This window comes from Bos mutus, chromosome 8 (assembly GCF_027580195.1).
Source record: "Bos mutus isolate GX-2022 chromosome 8, NWIPB_WYAK_1.1, whole genome shotgun sequence".
Taxonomy (NCBI): Eukaryota; Metazoa; Chordata; class Mammalia; order Artiodactyla; family Bovidae; genus Bos; species Bos mutus.
Window position 1 is genome coordinate 65922490 of NC_091624.1, and position 23656 is coordinate 65946145.

General features: G+C 40.9%; 1 protein-coding gene across 2 annotated transcripts in view; it reads right to left on the reverse strand.

Annotated features, from left to right (window-relative positions):
* MAMDC2 (MAM domain containing 2) overlaps window positions 1–23656 on the reverse strand; it is a 163365-nt gene that overhangs the window by 92732 nt on the left and 46977 nt on the right. For both annotated transcript variants that reach the window (XM_005897472.2, XM_070375777.1), the window contains exon 3: window positions 1519–1790. In XM_005897472.2, the coding sequence (XP_005897534.1) occupies window positions 1519–1790 (272 nt within the window). The remainder of the gene's footprint in view (window positions 1–1518; window positions 1791–23656) is intronic.

The window sequence follows — 23656 nt, forward strand, 5'->3', positions numbered from 1 at the left end:
TTCTCAGAACTTTGAGGTGAGCAAGGTATCCAGTAAGAGCTCAGTTGTCTTCCAGTCAGTTGCCTTCCACTGGAACCCCAGCCACCACCTTCTCCCGCACCTGTGGTGACACCAGTTGGCTGCAGATGGAAAGGAGACTTAGGTCCCTGGGCAAGTCCATTCTAAGCATGGCTAGGAACTGAAGGCAGAGTCCTCAGAGGGGGAAAAAAATCCCTTGGAAGAGGAGGCAGGTATGGCAATTTGATCAGTGGTGGGGCGGATCTTTGCATGAATGGAAGAGGCTCAAAACTCAGTTCAACTTGTAGTTTCTATATTGATGAAAATTTGATAATTTTACACAAAGAAGAGAGATTTTTTTGCTTCAGTAGTATCCGACTCTGTGCAACCCTATTGACTATAGCCCACCAGGCTCCTCTGTCTATGGGATTCTCCAGGCAAACATACTAGAGTGGGTTGCCGTGCTCTCCTCCCAGGGATGTTCCCAACCCAGGGATCAAACCCAGGTCTCCTGCATTGCAGGTGGATTCTTTATCATCTGAGTCACCAGGGAAGCCCCAAAGAATAGGGAGAAGCATAACAATTTATGTGGCTGATTTCAAGCACTGTTTACCTTGGGTCTTCCTTCTGAAAATATTTGCCTTTCCTTATGTGATTTTAGTCCAGTATTTTGCAGCTATTCTGGTAGATATCAGGTGTGATATACTGTTGGGGAGACACTTTATAATAGGGAACTCAGACCTCCAGTGCTTCTTCCCTCAATCCACCCTGCTGTCTGATGGGAGGACTATATGCAGATATGAAATGTAGAGTACTGTATTCCAAAGCTTGTTGAGGAAGAAGAGATTTGGGATAAGGAATTGAAAAGGGGATTAGAAATGGAGAAAGTTTTCTGGAAGCCTCCGCTTTGTCTCCCATGACAAGTTCTCACTAAATATCATACTTCATGGCCAACTGAGTCCAAGCTTCATCCTCCTTCCTGCTCCAATCTACATCCAACTTTCTGTTACATTCTCTACCTTACTTTCCCAATACTTTTGATGGAACAACTTTCATCTTTGAAATCAGAACATGTCCTTTAAATATCTTTCCTCTTTCAATGTATTTTCATTTTTTTAAATCATAGTTACTGTTTTGTTAAAAATTATAGCAAAGGAAGCATTAGGAAGACAACACAAACATAAACACACAACTTAGGAGAATGAAACAAAATTATAAGAAATGAGAATACTCCCTAAAGCCCATTGGAAAATAAATATTCATTGAAGAGGTTGGTTTAAGCCCTATTTAGATTCTTACACAAATCCCATTTAAATAGACAGAAAACAAATCTGGGAAGAAACTCTTCTAAAGAATAAACAATATTAATTTCCACTACTAATGTTTTTCTGTGATGCAGCTCCTTCAAAATACCACATCCTAACACAGGAGATAACGAACTGCAATGAATGGCAGAAGTTTTCATAAGACCTCAGAATAGTATAACGTCAAACACTAAGCCTGCATCTACATTTTTTCTACCTTGAATTTTTGGGAACTATTTTGCAAATCCAAGCTGGCTATGAGCCAGCTGTCTGAAGGCTCCTTGGCTGACCAAAACAAACGATCGAAGCTTTCATCTTCAAATCTCATGTAGAGGTTCAGCCGGCTGGGATCTGATGGTGACCCTGAAGATGTGGCTATCTGGTAGACCAATCGGAGGCAGCTCCATTCTTCAGCCTGCAGATCAGGACTCAGCAGCACGGCTTTCTCCCCTTGCTTGGCAAAGGAGGTGTCCACATAAATATAATGGCCTAGAAGAGAAGGGGACCCAGGGAAGAAATCAATCTTCTGCTTGTGACTCAGGAAAATGCACAACTGCAGTCCAGTAAACCTGAGGCAGACACAGCCAGCACATGCATTAGGTGGGCCCACTAAACGTTGCCTGAACACTGGGTCTCTGCTTCTGGTGAGAAATTAGAAGGTCTGGTGACACGGAGGCTACTTTCACACAACAGCAGCAGCCCAGAGCTCAGCAGTGCTGCCTCGTTAGAGCTGGCCTGTGGGCTCTGTTTGCCATTATCCCCACTTTCCCTATCACCTCCTGACCTTGAAGCCAAATATCTGGTGCTTGCTAGTACCTCCCATCACCTTGTAACAGGCCCATATCTAGCACACCGCTTTCATCTCCCTGGCCCCCACAGGCATATGAGTTTGAGAAGCCAGGCTAAGGAGCTTCTGAATCTGGAGGAGCAGTATTCCTCTACTGGAGTCAGAATACCTTGGTGGGTTCCCTCCCCTTCCATCGATCCCCTCGTACCTAATGATTCAATCTGTATCTAACGTGCCTCATTATATTAAATGGATTTGGTTACTTCAAACTTGGGGCCCAAGCAGAAAAAAATTTATCACAAGCTAATTTTCAATTAGTATAGAACTCTCCTTCTCTGGGTCAGGAAGATCCCTTGCAAAAGGGAATCGCTACCCGTTCCAGTATTCTGGCCTGGAGAACTCCTTGGACAGAGGAACCTGGTGAGCTATAGTCCATGGGGTCACAACTGAGTGACTGAAACTTTCACTTTTCTCCTCCTCTAGACTCTTCCTTAATTGAATCTCCTAGTTCTGATAGCTAAATGAGAAAGCACATGTAAAACATGTAGGACAAGCCTTGGAAATCAGCAGAAGCACTGATTATCTCCACCCCCGCCCCCTTGCCCCCTTCCATCTGTCTTCTCCTTCCTGTCCCTCCCATCCCCTTCACCCCTCCTCTTCTCCTTTCCCTCTCTTCACTCCTCCCCCCTGCTCCCTCTCTACTCATTCTCCTGATATTGTCAAGGGCTCCACTGGCTACACTAGGATGTAAAATAGCATTTCTCTGATCAAAAAAGGAGGTTGGAACCAAGAACTCTCACTTGAGCTTTCCAAATCTAACTCTGGCCATTGGCTTCCTGTAGCAATGATCTGATCTGCTGGTGGGTCTTGAGGACCCTCTGCCCTTCTAACCTGCACCCTCATGTTTGTTCAGAGGGTCATGTTTGTTCATGGCCAGCATCTAACATGCAGTCTTGTATATGTGACCACCCACCTTACCCCTTGCATTTGGGACTCCCCAACACTAAATTCTTACTAGAAAGGCCCTAAAAGGCCTCTTTGCTTTTCGTGATGTTCTTCAGCCCCTTCTCCCACACTTGCTTCCCCAAATCTGATCCCAGCCCTCATCCTGTGGTAAGTGCAGACAGGCTAGTGGTAGCTCAGTGGACGGCCATCCTCACAATCAGGACACAGTTAGGGCATTATCTTCAAGGAGCCTCACTTGCCTGCAACAGCTTTCAAGATCAAGATCTATCTCCAGCTGGCAGTCTTCTCAACATAGCAACCACCCACTAGGTGCAAATAGCAACTGCTTCTGGATGCCAACCCAGGCACTCTCTGTGAATAAATCTGGTCCTTGCAGTAATCACCAGCAATACCACTACCTCCTACATACAGCAAACACTCATTATGAACCAGGTGCTGCTCTAAGTGCTTCATATGTATTTATTAAATGTGGGGCCTGTTGGGTTTTGAAGCACTAACTAAGCTGGGCTTTGTACTGTTGCTTCATTGTGACATGAAGGAATGTATAAACACACCCTCCCTGTCCCACTCTGCCACTGCCATAAGGGAAGGGAGTCTAAAAAGACTCGTGGTGGGAGAGGGCAGGGATGGGAATTGAGGGGGCTCCTGAGAGCACTTCAAACCTTTCCCGAGGAAGTAGAGAATTGAAACACGGGGTATAAAAGAGGAAAGAAACAAAGAAAGTCCGTGCTGTGTCCTATGACTCTTTACATCGCCTGCCAACTTGGCTGCCGAACAAGGCCCACTTCTCCCTGGATACTTGCCCAACTTCTCTCCCTCCTGCCTTTCCCCTTCTAGAAGGGAAACAACTCACAGCAGGGGCTCTCAAACTTGAGCTAAGTCACTTGGAGGGCTTGTTCAAACCCAGGTTGCTGGACCCACTCCTTGAGTTTCCAATCCAAGTAGGTCTGGGGTGATGCTGTACTTCTAACAGACCACATTTCTGAAAAGTTCCAGAGAGTGCTGATGCTGCTGGTCTGGGGATCACAACAAAAGAACCGCTGATTTACATATCGGACGGAGAAATAGGACTCACTCTCAGGACACTGCTAATCTATCAAAGAAAGCATGCAAAGGAGGGAGGAAACAGTTTTACTTGGAGGTAAAATTCAGACATATGTAAATGTGTATTATAGGACGCGGAATGAGTACATCTACTGGTGACTATCTTGACTTTTCAGTGAATGCCATAAAAAATCTTTCTCGATATAACCTTTTATCATGTCAGATTTTATTATAAGCATACGCTAATACTCCTCTGTTAAAAACCTTTGAAAGCACACAGTATATAAAATGTATTATTTTAAACACCTTGATATTACAAGAAAGCTAATGCTATTTATTGAGTGATTTTGACATCTTGACCATAAATAATAGCTATGTAAATGATAGGATTTTACATGTAAATTACAGACTTCAAAATCACTCTTAGGTCATGCTGTGTGGATATGTGAATTAGCTGTATTACAATCCATCCAAAGATTTATCCACCCAAGTGATTTTGCAGCCACTCAGTAGAATAGTGCATTTTCCTAGATCAAATAACTAGCCCAATTGCTAACTACCTCCACTACGACTGTCAATCTCAAGTCAGATTTTCTTAATTAATTGTATGCCTAGCTTGGATGTAGCCTCAGAATCCTTTTAAATATAGTGTTCCATATAACTACTACCAATCAATCTGATTTGGGATCTAAGCTGGAACATCCCTGCTTGAGGTCATATCATATCTTGCTGTCATATTAGAGCTAAGTTGAACCAGAAGGAATGTGGCACATTATGAAGACATTTTAGAAAATTAAGAAAGAATGAGGAAGATACTGATATCAGGATGGTGCCCTTCCCTGGACTGCCACTAATAAAACTGCCATTCTAGAACAAACTGATAATGGTTTTGGTGAGTTTCTTACTTTATTAAAAACAATCTTTTCAATAAACAGATGGGGCCTAATCAAACTTACAAGCTTTTGCACAGCAAAGGAAATGATAAACAAAAAGATAACCTATAGAATGAGAGAAAGTATTTGCAAACAATGCACTGGAACAAGGGCTTAATTTCCAAAATATACAAACAACTCATACAACTCAACAACAACAACAAACAACCCAATCGAAAAATGGGCAGAAGACCTAAATAGACATTTCTCCAAAGAAGACATATAGACAGCCAATAGGCACGTGAACAGGCGCTCAACATCACTAATTATTAGAGAAGTGAAAATCAAAACTCCAATGAGGTACCACCTCACACCAATGAGAGACATTATTAAAAGGTCTACAAATAGCTAATGCTGGAGAGGGTGTGGAGGAAATGGAATGTTCCTACACTGCTGGTGGGAATGGAAGCTGGTGCAGCCACTATGGAAAACAGCATGAAGAGTCCTCAAAAAAACCAAAAACAGAATTACCAATATGATCCAGCAATTGCACTCCAGGTCATATATCTAGACAAAACTGTAATTCAAAAAGATACATGTGCTCTTATATTCATAGCAGCACTATTCACAATAGCCAAGACATGGAATTAAGCTAAATGTCCATCAGCAGATGAATGGATAAAAAAGGTGTGGTACATATATACAATGGAAATAATTACTCAGCCATAAAAAGAATGAAATAATGCCATTTGCAGCAACATGGATATAACTAGCCATGATCATACTAAGTGAAGTAAGTCAGAAAGAGAAAGACAAATATCATATGCTATCACTTATATGTGGTGATATGGTAAATATTTTAAAATATGGTAAATATTTGGTAAAAATACGGTAAATATTTTTTCCCATTCATAGTTTTTCATTTCGCATTCTTAATGGTATTCTTTGAAGTACACACTTTTTCATTTTGATGAAGTCCAGTTTTTCTTATTTTTCCTTTGTGTGTGCTTTTGGTGTCATGACTAGGAAGACATTGTCTAATTTAAGGTCATGAAGGTTTACAACTCTGTTTTCTTCTAAGAGTTTTATAGTTTTAGCTCTTCAGGTCTTTGATCTATTTTGAGTTGATTTTTGCTCATCGAATTGTCTTGGCATTTGTGCTGAAAATCAATTGAGCATAGATGTAGAGGTTTATTTCTGAGCTCTCAATTCTATTACATATGGATTACGTCTATCCTTCTGCTCTACCACATAGTCTCGCTTACTATAGCTTTGTGGTAGTTTTGAAACTGAGCAGTGTGAGCCTTCTGACTTTATTCTTCTTTTTCCAGACTGTTCTGAGTATTCTGGGTCCCTCGCATTTCCATGTGCATCTAAAGATCAGGATAGGAATAGAGTAAGTTAAAATACACACGAGTTTCAGTGTCCTTGCTGATATTCAGTTGTTTTTCTTGAATAAATGCTCCCAAATATTGCAAGTCTTTGGTTAATTTCAAGTTCTTAAAAAGCTGCTTTTGACAATTGTTGCCAGTGCTTCCATCGCTTTTGTGGGGAGAGGATTTTCTGAAGTCCTTACTCTACCATTCCTACAGACACCACTCACTTTCCCAACTCTTTTAACCATTGGAAGAGAAACAAGTAAGACAAAGGCAAAGGATGGCAGAAATCACATGTGGACAGGGCTGTTGATTGTGACGCATGGGGGCGAAGGGTCTGGGGGAGATTTAGTAGCCACAGTGTTAAAAACATGATGATAGGAAGAGAGGGAAGGATCTTTTTCAAACACAGCTACTTAGGTAATTTGATCTAATTTATGAGACAGTTATTGGAAATGAGAAAATCTTTATAAGGGGTCAGAAGAGGGCCATAAACTTCCAAATAGATTCTTAAAAAGTAGGACAGCAATTAAAACCAGTAATTAAACTATTTTGCCAAAATGGTTAGGTTCCATATGCCTCAAGGGTCTGAATGTGTCTTCTAGTCACATGCAGGCATTAGAAAACAAAAGAAAAGGCTTCTCGGTTTCAGTGAAGGCAGACTAAAGACCTGATTTTGAGGTTATGCCCCAAAGCTAGACATATCTGCATGGTTTGAGTTCAATGTATTATTAATGACTTCTAACAGCCAAGGCACAGTGTGATGGGTCTAAATCCCAGGCAATCACTATGGGAGACTTCTTGGTAACCCTTGCAGTTCTTTTTGCTAATGAATGTGCTGTCATTCAGATGTAAAGACCATGGTGGGGTGATCATATGGTACAGTGGACCCCACCCAGGATTTGCATAACTTTGGCTTAAAATTTCATCATGCATATGCTAACTGTATCATCAATTCTTTGTCTACAAAATGAGAATAATAAACAGGGAAGTCCTATTACATAGACATTCAATATTTGAGAAATCACTCAATCTACTTAGAAAAAGACAAACCAACAAAAAAAATCCAATCACTGCAATACATACTTACTTGTATGAAATAAGTTTTTTATATGAATAGCCACTAAGTGGAACTTATGTATTTCAACACAAAAAGGAAAATCAGCTGTGTTGTACATAAAAATGGTAATAATATATAGAAAATCATGTACACTACATTCCATCTGTAATTTAAGGAATTTTCAAGGGCAATTTTGATGGTATTTCATTTTTATTTTTAATGCTTACTTTAGAATACAACGGAGAAGGCAATGGCACCCACTCCAGTCCTCTTGCCTGGAAAATCCCATGGACGGAGGAGCCTGCTAGGCTGCAGTCCATGGGGTGGCTAAGAGTTGGACACGACTGAGCGACTTCACTTTCACTTTTCACTTTCATGCATTGAAGAAGGAAATGGCAACCCACTCCAGTGTTCTTGCCTGGAGAATCCCAGGGACAGGGGAGCCTGGTAGGCTGCCGTCTATGGGGTCACACAGAGTCGGACACGACTGAAGTGAATTAGCATAGCATAGCATTAGAATACAAAGCTCAGGTGAGAAATGACTTCATATCTACAGAGTTGTGAGAACCTGATGAAAATGGCATGTATAAAAATGCTTTGTAAAGTGTAATGTTAATTGTTAATTATTTCTCTTATTATCAGGAAGGAGTCCTTTAGTTGTTCCAGAGATAGAAATTTCTATTGTCTTCTTTTTTCCATTATGGTTCAGAGATGCTATTTATTCAGGTAACAGACCAGCAGCACATTCACAGTGCTGATGTGAGAACAATCTTCATTTACTTCATCTTAATTGACTTTTTGGTGCTGAAATCTATACCTTTGTCCTCTTGAGTACTGGGGTTCTTCCGGCTGCCCATCCTCAGCAGTTCCCTTCCTCGCAGCTAAGCCCCACCTTGCTCTCACCCAGGCTTAACCACCATCTGAAGTACTGATAGAATTCAATATATTTACCCCTAGTATGATTCTGGCTGAAACCTCTGGTGACCCAGGTTTGATAATGATGCCTACTTCTCTATTTGTTTAGCTCTCAGCATCTTGCATGTCTAAGGCAAGGACACTGCCTTCTTTTTGGCAGCTTCCTTCCCAGGGCTGAAGTCCAGTCCCTGACCTAAGGCAAGGATCTTCTTGCCAGATTTCCTGAATGCCTTACTGCCTGCCCATCTGGACTGGGCCCTGTCTGTGGAAGCAGAGTGCTTAACACTTGGTGGTTATCACCCCAGCCAGATGTTGGTTGAAATCCCAATTATACTACTTACAAATCATGTCACTTTCAGCCAGTCACATTTGCTGTCTGAGACACTTTCTTCACTGGTAAAATGAGGATGCTAAAATACTGACTTTGCAGAGTTTTACAAAAGATTATATAAGATAAGTAAAGCTCTTAGCACAGTGCCCAAGGGCATGTGATAGGTGTTTAATAAAATGTTAGGTCTTATTTTTCCAAATGTTTGACCAGCATGATTTTCCTGATGGCTAGCCCATCTCATTATCTCATATTGGACTTACTTGATATTAACTGCTACTAGCTCTGCCTGCTGCCCTTCGTCTTGCCCTTCTGACATTGGTTTCTGCCCACTATTCCAAAGATCTATATGCATCTGTATTCATTCTCCTTAGTGCCTGCTCTATTCCTCTGGGCACAACTTTTTCTACGTCCCAGCTCCTCCCAGTCTGTCCTGTCCCATTGCCGAACTATGCTATCTGTTGACAATCATCTTTATACTCCACCAGCTGATCAAAGCAGCCTGGACAATAATACATGCAAAGCATCTGGCAAATGCTCATAAAGTATTTTGCAAAGAACCCGATTCCTATCATGGTAAGAGGAGGCTTCCAAGTAATTGCATCCTCAATTATGTATAAGCCATCAGTTTATATTTTGAAGGAATCTTGCTTTCTTTGCACATCAAAGACTTTTCAAAAATTAAAAAGTATAGAAAATGCAATGGGCATAGGGGTTCCCCAAAACAGCTGATTGTGCTATTAGAAAATAGATGTCATAGCATTCACCAAATGTAGAAATCTGTATTAAATAGTTGTTAATCAATCAAATTGATAATAATTTATAAATGTACTGGTTACCTCTGGCAGAAGAATGTTTTGTTTTGAAAATCTCTAAGAAAAATCGCAAATTTCTATGACTACATAAAAATAGTCTTATCCTCTGTTTGAAGTTTCCAATTTTACTATTATCCTCTAGTTTATTTAGTAAATCACTATGAATATAATTTTGATCGTATGAAAATGAAGACAGCTTTCAAGAAATCATCTTAAATCATCTGTTAACAATCAAAGATTCAAAGGGAACTAATACTCATTGAGCTGTAGGCATTAGGTTCTCAACATAAGAGAGGTTCTTCTCTTTTAATCCTGATGAATGATCCTGTCACGTGGGAGTTACCACTTTACAGGGGAGGAAACAGATACTCACAAAGGCTAATTGAGCAGTCCAAGGTCACAGCTAGTAAATGAAGGTTTGGCCCCAAGTCTACTTGATTACCTCAGGTCCATACTGTTTCCAAATACTTTCTTGTATGCTCTATTAATTTATCTATTTACAATTGTATCAATCTTCCTACGGCAGGAGAGCAAAGTTTCCCTCCTTTTCCTTACTCCGAGATCCTGAAGGTGTGGATGCTTTTATATGGAAGCCTATAGGCAGGAGAAGAAGGGGATGACAGAGGATAAGTTGGTTGGATGACATCCCCAAATCAATGGACATAAGGTTGAGCAAGCTCGGGTAGTTGGTGATGGACTGTGAGACCTGGTGTACTGCAGTCCATGGGGTCGCAAAGAATCAGACACAACCGAGCGACTGAACTGAACTGAACTGATAGGCTTTTCTACACAACGGTTCCTGTCGATAACACAACAAGCAGATTCAATTTTCTATCACATTGCCTCACATCTGAAAGAGTTATAAATACATACTTTTCTAAAATTTCTAAAATTAGGGTATGCCTTGTATTTGATCTGCAGTAGGGCCCCTTTCCCCTACCAAAAGGGTGTTAACAAATTAATGGTTAGAATTAATGCATACAGAGTAAGTTTTTGCGTCCATACTTTGGTTAGTGATGGTGGACAGAGACCCCACAGTCTTGGGCTCAGAGAACCCTAGGCCATATACCCTAGCAAGTACTGCTGGAAAGTGGGGAATGGGGCAACATGGAAATGAAGAGTTTTCAAGTCACTCAGAATGAGGGCAATACTGACAGATGAGAGAACTATAAGTACAAGGCACAGTCCAGAATTTCAACCCAGTGTCTTAATAAGTATTTACTAACTTGCCTGGAGCAGAAGGCACTGCATGTGCTTCTTATGGGTAATCCATTTCCAGGCTGGATTTGGACCCCTACGTGCCAGACACCAGGGTGCTCTGTGCTGTCCAACATAAAACAAATCCCCCAGATTCCCAATCTCCCTGCTGGGTTAGAAAGAATCTCTCTACAGAGTTTTGCAAGGCACATCTGCTTTCAGTAAATGTTTTGATGGGAATGGCTTCTTTTCTTCCTTCTTTTTTGCCATATGAGGTCCTTAATAATGACAGTTTCAAGAAATTTCTCATTCTCATTCAATAAAACTGAATGAACCCCCTGGATTTTGGTTAGCTTCCATGGATAAGGAGATGAATGAGATTTAAGAAGTATGAGCTTAAATCTAAATCCCCCCAGAAATCAATATACTGAGGGTGGTTGATGGGTAGCACAACTTTATAGGCAGGACCTGCTTCTGAAATGCAATGGAGAGAATAATTGAGAAGTGAGTGCATTTACAGTTCTGTTTTGGTTCCAAGGAGTAAGAAACCCCTCCCAGAATGAAACCTTTCATAGTGCAGTGAAGAGGCTCTCAAGTCGGGGAACATTTCAAATATCACCTTGCTTAAGGAAAAAGGAAAGCCTGCGTTTAAAGAGCAGCATAAAATTGCCACATACAGGCTTCAGTGACATCCTAGCACACAGGCCTGGGGCAGGGCGAACCCTATTCCTTGATGTGGAAACTGACTTTTCAGTTTTCCCAGTATTCGTGTATAAACAAGAATTTGCTCCTCTCACCAAGGGAGCCAGAGCAATGTTTTTTTGACTTCAAACTTTTGTAGCAACTTAACATGTGGGGCTGGAAGGAACCCTGATGTGCAATAGTGACCATGCAAGGCTTTTTCACTGAGGTCACTTTGGATTAAAATTGAAGAAAACTGTGAGGCCCAGTACAGACCCACTGCACTGTATCACTATCAGTCCTGTCTGTGCTGGTCATGGGAGAAGGCCAGTGGAGGGGGCAGTTAGGATCCCACTTTGTCCTTTAACTTACTCAGCAACTTCTCCCACATGTGGGGAATTTCCACAGGAAGCTTGTGGCTCTTTTTTCAAAGTGGCCCTTAATAAAATCACACTGGGGCAGCATTAACCTCTGGACCCTCCCTCGGTCTTAAAGCACTTTCTCCCTCTGAATTCCTTGACACCTGCTGAAGTAGTTCTGCCCCTACCTCTACTTTTGTGTCCTTTCTGTGGGGTCATCTAGCTTTGTCTGATCTTCAGAGTTTGTACTTCTCCGGGTCTGGGTCTGGTTTCTCTGCTCTGAGGAGTCTTCCTCATTGGGGCAGGAACTGCTAATTGCCCACCCAATATTCATTCTCTCCTTCTTCCTCTCTAGAGAACCATACTCTATGATGGGGCTGCCAATGTGCCCAGCCACGACACTGCTGTTGCCATTCACCCTTGAATGGAGAGGTGGCCAATGACAGTTTTAGAAGGAGATGTAAGAGAAAGTTGTCAGGTGGGGCTTCTGATAAAACTCCTTAAAGAGGGGCTCAGACAGCTGACCTGTCCCTTTTGTCCTCCTCTCTTTCTTCTTCCTGTCTGAAGTGTGGGTGCAAAGGGCTGGAGTGGCAGTGGCCATCGCAAAACCAGGAGGTGCAGAGGTAACCAACTCACCCCAGGTAGCCTGGGAATTTCCTGGTTTTCAAATGGAAAGTCTCATATCCTGAGAACCCCTTCAATCCCAGGCAAACCAACAGAGTTGGTCACCCTACCAGGCGACCCTGAGGATGGAAGCCATTGTAGTGGGCAGGGCAGAAACTCAGAATGAGCTGGATTACTACTCATGTTGCGGAGTCTTATAACCGGTTTAACTTCCTACCTCTGCACTGTTCATTGTGAAAGAGAAAAACAGATCCCAGTTGTAACCACTGTTATCTTTGTTTTTTGTTACAGGCTTCCAAACTACCTGATTCACCACCTCTATGTCTTCCAGAGTAATTTTTATATAAGTGATTCCCAAGTCTAGTTCACCAACTGGATCCCTTATTAACCTCCAGACCCATGCATCTAACTTCCTGTTGGTGTCTCTATTTGTACAAGTCATAAACACAAATGTCTCTCTTCCCTCAAAACCCTGCTCTTCTTCTGTGTTCCAAATTTAAGTGAATGGAGCTCTGACTATCCAATGACCTGACTATAGATGACTGTTGATATCTGACTATCCAATATCAAGAAATCTTAATATTTTCATTGACTCCTTCACCTCCTTCCTTCTCCAAAATTGTATGGATCTTGATGACTTAATTTTGTAAATTTCTCTCAAAGCCATCCATTCCACCAAGTTCCCTCCACTGCTTCAGTTTAGACCATCTTTTATCTAGATTGTTGCAAGAGATTCCCAATAGGTCTCCATGCTTCAGTCAATCTTGCCCCACTAGAATCTGATCTCCACACTGTGTCCAGAGTGTTACTTCCACTGTGCTAAACTGATCATATTACTTTCTGGCCTAAAACACTTGAGGGGTTCCCCACTGGCCTTGATTTACAAGGCCCTGTTTTTCTAACCCTCATATTTAACTACTACACTCTTTTCACAGTCTATACGGCAGACACAGGATTTCTTTTAGTTCCTCTATGCTAAGTTATCACATACTTTCTTGTTTCCAGGCCTCACATGCTTCTCCTTTACTTGCTATGCCTTCCTTCACATGTTCCACTCCATCACCTCCTGCCTCCTTTCCTAGGTCACTACGACGTGTCATTAAGGTCTTAACAGAGTCAAAAAGTATAGTTGTGCAATGTACCACCTAGACAACTGTACACAGTGGTCCTGTTCAATACTGCCTTTGCCAGTAGTCTTTGCTAACCTCCACCTCCAAACTTGTTTAAACGTCTCTTCTAAGTCTTTTTAGTATCAGTATTATAACTTTTATTCTTAATTTTCTGATCACTTGTTGATATTCCTTGCTAGGCTTTAAGCATCTAAGGACATATATCACATCTACCTGGCTCCCAGTAGCTACTTTCTATATTTGGAAATAAGGTAAACTCCTTCCCAGATTTAGTTATGTTTACACATCAAGGACACCTTAAAACTCGTTTTTATTATGGAGGTTTCTCATTAGGTTTGGATTTCATAAATGACTCAGTTTACTATTATTCTGGAAGCTGTGACATTTAATGAGAGTTGTAACTTTACTGGAAACTCCCAGGACACAATATTTTCACATATACTTCCACTGTTAACACTTTCTGAAACACAAATTCTCATTATGTCAAGGTATATAAAGGATTGTTAAAATGCATAATCCTTTGCCTTTCTAGAATGCAGAGTTTATGAGACACATTCAGGAAATGTTTCAGTGTGTACATTTCTAGATTAAAGAGAGCTATAATTTTATTAGCTTCACATTTCAAGGAGTTCCGTAAGTGCAGGGTTCAGCAATACATCAGGAAGTGATGAGGTCAGCATTGCTCAGATGTCTTGAATGCCATTTTGGTTTCCCGTGACAACGGGGAAATTATTCTTATACCCTGACTAACACTGCAAAAGTAGTCTTAAAAGATTACAGAGCATTAAGCCTAGCAAAAAGAAAACAAATGCCAGGAGGCAATCTGCAGTGTAAACAGTACACCCACATTTGAAACCACTACAGCAGATGTTCACTTCTCTGGTTTTCACAGGGTTTGGGAAGGGCATAGCTTTGAACCCTGTTGGCCCCAGTGGCAGTTTTAGAAGAAAAGTTTACCTTAGCAACTACCAATGCAAAAGCAAGTGATAAGTCCACAGTGAAAGGTCATGGAGTATTTGGAAAGGAAGCTACACTTTACATAGTAGTTAACAAAGTATGAAAATTAAAAAAAAAAAGGCTGCATTACCAGATAGTGTTTATTCTACCAAAGACCAGTTCTCAGAACATAGTTTCCACTACATGAACTGCCAGGTGGGGAAGACATTTCCTGGAAACTTGAAAGTGCCCCTCAATTTAAGATAAACAATGCAGAGGATGATGACATCAGGGGATGGTTATGCATAGGTAACTGAATTCTGTCTTTAGTTTCCCTGGGTGTACCTGGAGGGAAACAAGTACTGTTCTTCCATGGAATATGCATTCATTCACAAGGAAATTTTCTTTTTTTGACTTAGAAGAGACCCTAACTCTCTATCTTACCAGTTTTGCTAATAACACCACTGAGAGCATAGCTGAATATTTTTGCTTATGCATTATGCAAGGCACTTCCACTTCTGTCAAACAAGAGGAGTTATACACATTTCAGCTTCACTAGCTTCATTCAAATCAGAATAAAGTAGGAGTGCCTATGAAAATTTCACCATGTCACAGGTAAATAAATAAATCTGAATTTAAACAAACATCTATACACATGTATATATGTGTGTGTATAGATATATACATATATTACATTTATTTGCAAATTCTCATTTCAAATTCTGCATTTTATGCCTATTATACAGTATAAAAGCTAGTAGGAACAAGAATGTTCAACTTGAAAATATATCTAGAGAGATAAACACATTTTATTTTGTTGCCTTACAGAGAAGATATAACTTTTAACGGTGTGAGCATAATAATAGAAAGAGGAGTTTAGATAAAAGTAAACCCCATAAAATCTGTAAAATGACTGGTCTAGATTTGTGGCTTCTTCTGGTTTTTCTATCATAACTGAACACAGATGTCTATCTATTAACAGATCAAAGAAAAGAGGCTGTGACTGCCAGGTGGATTCAATAGTTTTATGCAGTTATTTGTGGTCCAGGGCAATTTTGCCTACCAAGTCTGTAACCTCCCAATCAACCTCCTTTCTGGGAGCTCTGAAGCTTACTCTCAGGACCAGATTTAGAAGTCTTGAGTCTCCCCAGTAGGGCAGTCTAAGTACACCACTGAACTGCCCACTCCAAGCTGGACTCTTGCTCCTTTCATGTCTGTTTTATCTAAATAACTAGGTGTTGGGTATAGTACATGCACTCACTCTCTACATGTCTATGTAAGTAACCACATTCTTATTGGCTGAGAAGTCCTCATTTGCCAAATAGACTCTACTGAGTTTGAGGGCCATCGTGCTCTACACTCCTTCTAAGTCAGGCATTCTCAACTGTGGTACATCTTGAAATCACCGAAGGAGGCCTTGGTCTGCAGTGCAGACTTGACATCAGTCCACATTCTCAGGAATCCCTCCAAACTAGATGAATTGGCCTGATTGGTCACCCTACTAATGGCAGAGTTTTCAGAATCCCTCCCCAGGTGATCTAAAGTCAAGCCAGGCTTGAGAGAAACACTCATCTTACCTATCAACCTTCTTTTTTGGGCCTACCATGGCTGAATCTCAGCCAGCCCATGCATTCAAGGAAGGCAGGATCTAGGTCTGTTTCCTCACTCCTTTCCTCTAACACCTGCCACATACTGGCAGGTGTTAGATATATGCTAACTGAATTAAGTCGTACACTATGCCACTCAACTTAGGGTAAAGGTGGTTTAAAATAAAGGCAAAAATTTTAAGTCCCCAAACAATAATAAAGTCCCTGTTAATGTATTTTAGAAATCTTTCTTGCACCTAATGAACAGCCAGGTTCTGGCTCCCACTAGGATAAATGAAATGTATAACTAAATGCCTGTGGCTTAGAAGAAATCACAGCAAAACTGGCAGAAAACAAAACACTGAGTTTCAATAAGTTGTCTACCATGGAGACTAGGGTTTTGATAACAATAACATAGAAAGCAGCTGTGTTCATTCTTTATAATTTTAGAACACTTAGTTATTCAACAAGCACTGGGGCATATTTAATCCTCAAAACAACCCCATGATAAAGCTGGAGAGTTATTATCCTTCATTTCACAGCTCACGAAAGGCAGGCTCAGAGAATACACGCAGACTGATGAGCATCTGGGTTCTGGATCCCACTCAAACTGCCAGATTAAGCAATTAAAAATACTTATTGTGTCCCAAATTCTGCAGGGGACATACTTATGCTAAAAAAAAAATTACCTTTTTATTTGAAATTCAGACTGAACTGGATTTCCTCTATTTACCTAGTAACCCTAGGCTCCAGGCCAATTTTTTTTTTTTTCTGTGAAAATAGAATATTTGATTGGAGGGTCACTGTGGACCCTCTCAGATAAAAGGGCTCAACTGTGGCTCTTTCCTCTCCCATTCTGACTCCTCTGGTATTAGGCCTTCCTGAAGGTTCCGTGCCTGCTGGCCTGAGACGTGTGCCTTACTCCAGTGCGGCAGGGAGCCAGAGCAGGCAAAAAGGACACGAACAATGCTCAGGACTCCAGGGCCACACTCTCCATGTGGACTCAATGCTTTATTATTATTTGAAAAGGTGATACTGAATGGTGTAAAACTTAAAGATATACGACAGTGAAGGGAATCTTCTTTCTTACTCTCAGTTTCTGGGACATCCTTCCAGAGACTTTATTAATATATTAATACATGTATGTATATTTAAACATAGCTTTTTGAGTTCTTATACAAATGGTTAACAAAAATATTCCTGTAACATGCTTTTTCTTTTTACTTAATAGACCTTGAAGATGATTATGATTATATTATTAATATCTATCAATCTATCTTTATATATCTAAAGCTGCCTCATATTTTTAAACTGTTCCACAGCTTTCCACTGTATGTGCGTGTGTGCTAAGTCACTTCAGTCATATCCGACTCTTTCCAACCCTATGGGGTATAGCCCGCCAGGCTCCTCTGTCCATGGGATTCTCCAGGCTAGAATACTGGAGTGGGTTGCCATGTCCTCCTCCAGGGGATCTTCCCGACCCAGGGATCAAACCACTTCTCTTCTGTCTCCTCCATTGGCAGGTGGGTTCTTTACCACTAGAGCCATTTGGGATTCCATTGTATAGCTATGTCATTAATTTAATTATTGGTGCCCTAGTGATATACATTCACATCCCTCCAATCTTTAGCTATTAAAGCAATGTGGCAATAAATCTCCTTGAACCTATGACTAATGCACATTTCTAGGTATAGCCCCTGAGAGAAAGTCCTAGAAAGGGAATTGCTAAATAAAAGGGAAAATGCACTTATACTTGATTTACATAATACCCAATTTCCTTCTTGAAGTACAAGTTGATGCTTCCAGCCATAATAAGTGAGAGTATTTTTCCTGTCCTCATTAATCAAGTGTATATTGCTGAACTTTTTGATATTTATCTCTTATAGAAAAAATAGGATGGCATTCTAGTGGTAATTTGAACTTTTCTCACTGTGAGTGAAGTTGAACATCTTTTTACATGCTTTAAAACCATTGATATTTCCTTTTTGTATTGTCCTTGTTGGTTCAGAGGTTAAAGTGTCTGCCTGCAATGCAGGAGACCTGGGTTCGATCCCTAGGTCGGGAAGATCCCCTGAAGAAGGAAATGGCACCCACTCCAGTATTCTTGCCTGGAGAATCCCATGGCCGGAGGAGCCTGGTGGGCTACAGTCCAAGGGGTTGCAAAGTCAGACACAATTGAGCGACTTCACTCACTTGGCCCATTTTTAGTTTTTCATTATTAATCTATAGAAATTCTTTATATAGTAAGACCATTAACCTGATACCTGTCATATGCATTGCAATGCTTCCCAGTTTACCATTTGTCCCTTGATTTATGACTCTTTTTAACAAAGAAATTAATGAGTTTTCAAACATATTTAAGGGAACATAAGATATATCAAGGTTAGAAAAAGATTTTCAATGGCACATGGTATGACACCACAACTATGGTTGCTACCATTTCCAGGAGGGATAATTATGGGTCAGGCCCTGCGCTGATCACTCAAACGTTTATCTCTTTATATCATAAGAGCAGACCTATGAGGAAGGCACAATCGAGTCATTGTACAAATGGTTCCTAAGATTTATTTTGGACCTAGAGGTAGACTGAGAAAAAATTATAGAACCAGGTGGGAGTTTGTCTTTGGCATCATCCCAAGTTTTTCATCAATCTTCTTCCTTCACCATGGGATTTCATTCCTCTCTCTCCCTCCACCATCCCCACTCCTCCCCTGACACCTCCTGTGTACACTCTGAGGAACTGCCTATTTATAATTCCCTGGGTTTTCCTGCCAGGTCTCAGCTGTTTCCTACTAGGGTATGAACTATATGGTAATCTCAAACTTGCAGAGCAGGGAGACAATTTTTTGAGATGTAAAAAAATTCATATATATATATATATATATAGAGAGAGAGAGAGAGAGAGAGAGAGTGCTATAATTATGAATTGATAGGATAGAGGGCAGAGAGTTATCACAGAGTCAGACAAAGTAGGAAGCTTCATATTCTGTCTGCTCACATGTCCAGCCTGCCCAGCCCTGCCCAGGCTGTAAAGAGCTTCAGAAAGCCCCTCCTGAATCTGAAGCAGTGAATTTTAGAGAAAAGTCTGCAAGGAGTTGAAGTCAGAAGATACAAGGTTCTGTCCTGGTTTTACTTTTCGATCAACTGTGAATCCTGAAGAGAAAGTGTGGCTAGTGGAAAGAGCATGGTTTTAGAATCAGCTAGTTCCTACTTAAATAACAACTCAGCCAACAACTTCCTGACTTCAGGAAATTAATCTCCTCCAAGCTTCAGTTCCTCAGGTGTAAAATGGGGATAAAAATATGTACTTTGAAGGATGTTTGTATAAATGGATAATCCCATGCATGGGAAGTACCTAGCATAGCAACACGTGTAATGTAGGTTCTCAACGTGTAGTCTCAGATGTCATATTTGTCAAATCATTATTATACTACTGTATCAAAATTTTTTTTATTTTTGAGGTTATGTATAGCAGAGTTTTCAAATTGTATAATTCACATACCATGTTTGGGGTTTTGCCATATCTGTGTACCAATGATACTAATATTTTTTTTTTCTTTAACTGTACTCATCTTTGAAAAAGATGGTTGGTTCAGGAATGAGCACATAGACCAACTTAGGTAAATGAGGCTCAATTATGAGAATGTTGATGTTGGGAGAAACTTTCTTTTCACAGGAACGATCTGCTATAAGAACACTGGAAGCTTCCATCTGCTGGAGTCCATGAAGGAGGCCCCTGGAAATGAAGCCAGCACAAGACAGGCTAGAACCAAAATATATGAAAAGGAGGAGACTGAACTGGATGCAATTTTAAAATCTTTATTTGTACCTGAAGTCAGATATCCCTGAACTTCTAATTTATATTAGGTAATAAAGTCCTTTCAGTTCAGTTCAGTTCAGTTCAGTCGCTCATTCGTGTCCGACTCTTTGCGACCCCATGAATTGCAGCATGCCAGGCCTCCCTGTCCGTCACCAACTCCCGGAGTTCACTCAAACTCACATCCATTGAGTCGGTGATGCCATCCAGCCATCTCATCCTCTGTCGTCCCCTTCTCTTCCTGCCCCCAATCCCTCCCAGCATCAGAATCTTTTCCAATGAGTCAACTCTTCGCATGAGGTGGCCAAAGTACTGGAGTTTCAGGTTCAGCATCATTCCCTCCGAAGAAATCCCAGGGCTGATCTCCTTCAGAATGGACTGGTTTGATCTTCTTGCAGTCCAAGGGACTCTCAAGAGTCTTCTCCAACACCACAGTTCAAAAGCATCAATTCTTCGGCACTCAGCTTTCTTCACAGTCCAACTCTCACATCCATACATGACCACTGGGAAAACCATAGCCTTGACTACATGGACCTTTGTTGGCAAAGTAATGTCTCTGCTTTTCAATATGCTATCTAGGTTGGTCATAACTTTTCTTCCAAGGAGTAAGCGTCTTTTAATTTCATGCCTGCAATCACCATCTGCAGTGATTTTGGAGACCAAAAATATAAAGTCTGACACTGTTTCCACTGTTTCCCCATCTATTTCCCATGAAGTGATGGGACCAGATGCCATGATCTTCGTTTTCTGAATGTTGAGCTTTAAGCCAACTTTTTCACTCTCTTCTTTCACTTTCATCAAGAGGCTTTTTGGTTCCTCTTCACTTTCTGCCATAAGGGTGGTGTCATCTGCGTATCTGAGGTTATTGATATTTCTCCTGGCAATCTTGATTCCAGCTTGTGCTTCTTCCAGCCCAGCATTTCTCATGATGTACTCTGCATATAAGTTAAATAAGCAGGGTGATAATATACAGCCTTGACGTACTCCTTTTCCTATTTGGAACCAGTCTGTTGTTCCATGTCCAGTTCTAACTGTTGCTGCCTGACCTGCATATAGGTTTCTCAAGAGGCAGGTCAGGTGGTCTGGTATTCCCATCTCTTTCAGAATTTTCCACAGTTTATTGTGATCCACACAGTCAAAGGCTTTGGCATAGTCAATAAAGCAGAAATAGATGTTTTTCTGGAACTCTCTTGCTTTTTCCATGATCCATCGGATGTTGGCAATTTGATCTCTGGTTCCTCTGCCTTTTATAAAACTAGCTTGAACATCTGGAGTTCACGGTTCATGTATTGCTGAAGCCTTTAATTGAGGCCAACTTAAATTAGAGTACTTTTTCAGTTCAGTTCAGTTGCTCAGTCATGTCCAACTATTTGTGACCCCATGAATCGCAGCACGCCAGGCCTCCCTGTCTATCACCAACTCCCTGAGTTTGCTCAAACTCATGTCCATCGAGTCGGTGATGCCATCCAGCCATTTCATCTTCTGTCGTCCCCTTCTCCTGCCCCCAATCCCTCCCAGCATCAGAGTCTTTTCCAATGAGTCAACTCTTCACATGAGGTGGCCAAAATATTGGAGTTTCAGCTTCAGCATCAGTCCTTCTAATGAATACCCAGGACTGATCGCCTTTAGAATGGACTGGTTTGATCTCCTTGCAGTCCAAGGGACTCTCAAGAGTCTTCTCCAACACCACAGTTCAAAAGCATCAATTCTTCAGCACTCAGCTTTCTTCACAGTCCAACTCTCACATCCATACATGACCACTGGGAAAACCATAGCCTTGACTACATGGACCTTTGTTGGCAAAGTAATGTCTCTGCTTTTTAATATTCTGCCCAGGTTGGTCATAACTTTCCTTCCAAGGAATAAACGTCTTTTAATTTCATGCCTGCAATCACCATCTGCAGTGATTTTGGAGCCCTCAAAAATAAAGTCTGACACTGTTTCCACTGTTTCCCCATCTATTTCCCATGAAGTGATGGGACCAGATGCCATGATCTTAGTTTTCTGAATAAGTTGAGAACAAAAAAGGCCTGTTAATACAAAAGGTAGAGTGCATGCATGATGTGTTGCTTTCAATCATAGGACTAAGGAAAATGGAAAGGAAGCAGGCAGAGGTTGAGTACTGGGCATAGAGGATGGTCAAGAGACAAATTTTTTGTCTCACCTTTACTCCTGCTTAGCAACGCAGCCTTGAACAGTGAGTTAATCTCTTCAAGCCTGAGTTTATCCATCTGTAAAGTAAAGGAACTGAATAATCAGCAGTTCTCAGAGCTTCATGGAGCCCTGCAGTGCCTCAGGTGATGGGATGGTAATGGGGACCCAAGTTCCCAGACATTCATTCTGTGGAATTCAGTCTCCTTTTATTGATATTATTTGCCAGGCTCTTTAATAAGGTTTTGGGCTTCCCTGATGGCTCAGCTGATAAAGAATCCCCCTACAATGCAGGAGACCTGGGTGTGATCCCTGGGTTGGGAAGATCCCCTGGAGAAGGGAACAGCTACCCACTCCAGTATTCTGGCCTGGAGAATTCCAGGGACTATACAGTCCACGGGGCTGCAAAGAGTTGGACACAAAAAGAGTTGGACACGACTGAGCGACTTTCACTTTCACTTTTTCTAATAAGCTTTTACTGGAAGAATAGGCTCTACTACTACAATGGATTAGTTGACCATTAGTTCTGTTTATACTGAAGTTTAAATTGAGTTAAGACTAACTCAGGGGGAGAAGGAATGTGGTCCCTCTTTGGTAAGAGTTGGTCAGAAGCCAAGAGCAAGAGCTCAGTCCCTGGAGGACTGATTAGCTTAATGCAGACATAAAAAAAAATTTAATAGCAATGATCTGCATCCCTAATCTTCAGAACTGTCTTAGAGATGTGGGTCATTTCTCACGCAGGGACTGGGAAAAGGAATGGGCATTGTTCCATATAGTCATTAGCTTTGCCTTAAAAGCCAATACAAACACCACTGGTAATACTCAAGGCAGACAATCTCTTCATAGCTAGAAAACAGAGGGTGTTGTGCTTGAGGGTTTGTTTTTCTTTCTCAAGACAGTGTGATCATTGTAGAAGAAGTGAAAGAAACACAGAGCAATTATTACACAATCAATTGCACAATACCTGACGTGTGTCCACAGTGCTCTAAGTTAATATTTGATTTTCCTTATAGAGACAACACACATATGTAGAGGAAATAAAAGGAAACAATAATTTTTATGAAATTTTTATAAAATAATTTTTATGGGAATATAAATCATTATTCTTATATTTAAAATATATTTACTTACAGTCAAATTTGACACTGCTAAATTTGGAGTGCTCCAAGTATTTTTAAAATGCATCTTAAAAATACATTTTAGTGCCAATTGCCAGAATGGGTTGTCTACTACTATAGTCAAAACAATTTTCTTTGTTTTATTTCACATAAAAACTGAAAATGTGACTAGAGTCTTTATAACAAATACATGTTCCTGGAATAGTATTTATTGCTCCTTGGAAGGAAAGCTATGACAAACCTAGACAGCATATTAAAAAGCAGAGACATTACTTTGCTGACAAAGGTCCATCTAGTCAAAGCCATAGTTTTTCCAGGAGTCATGTATGGATGTGAGAGTTGGACCATAAAGAAAGCTGAGCACTGAAGAATTGATGCTTTTGAACTGTGGTGTTGGAGGAGGCTAAGAGTCCCTTGGACTGCAAGGAGATCCAACTAGTCCATCCTGAAGGAAATCAATCCTGAATGTTCATTGGAAGGACTGATGCTGAAACTGAAGCTCCAATAGTTTGGCCAATACTTCCAATACTGATGCGAAGAACTGACTTATTTGAAAAGACCCTGATGTTGGGAAAGACTGAAAGCAGGAGGAG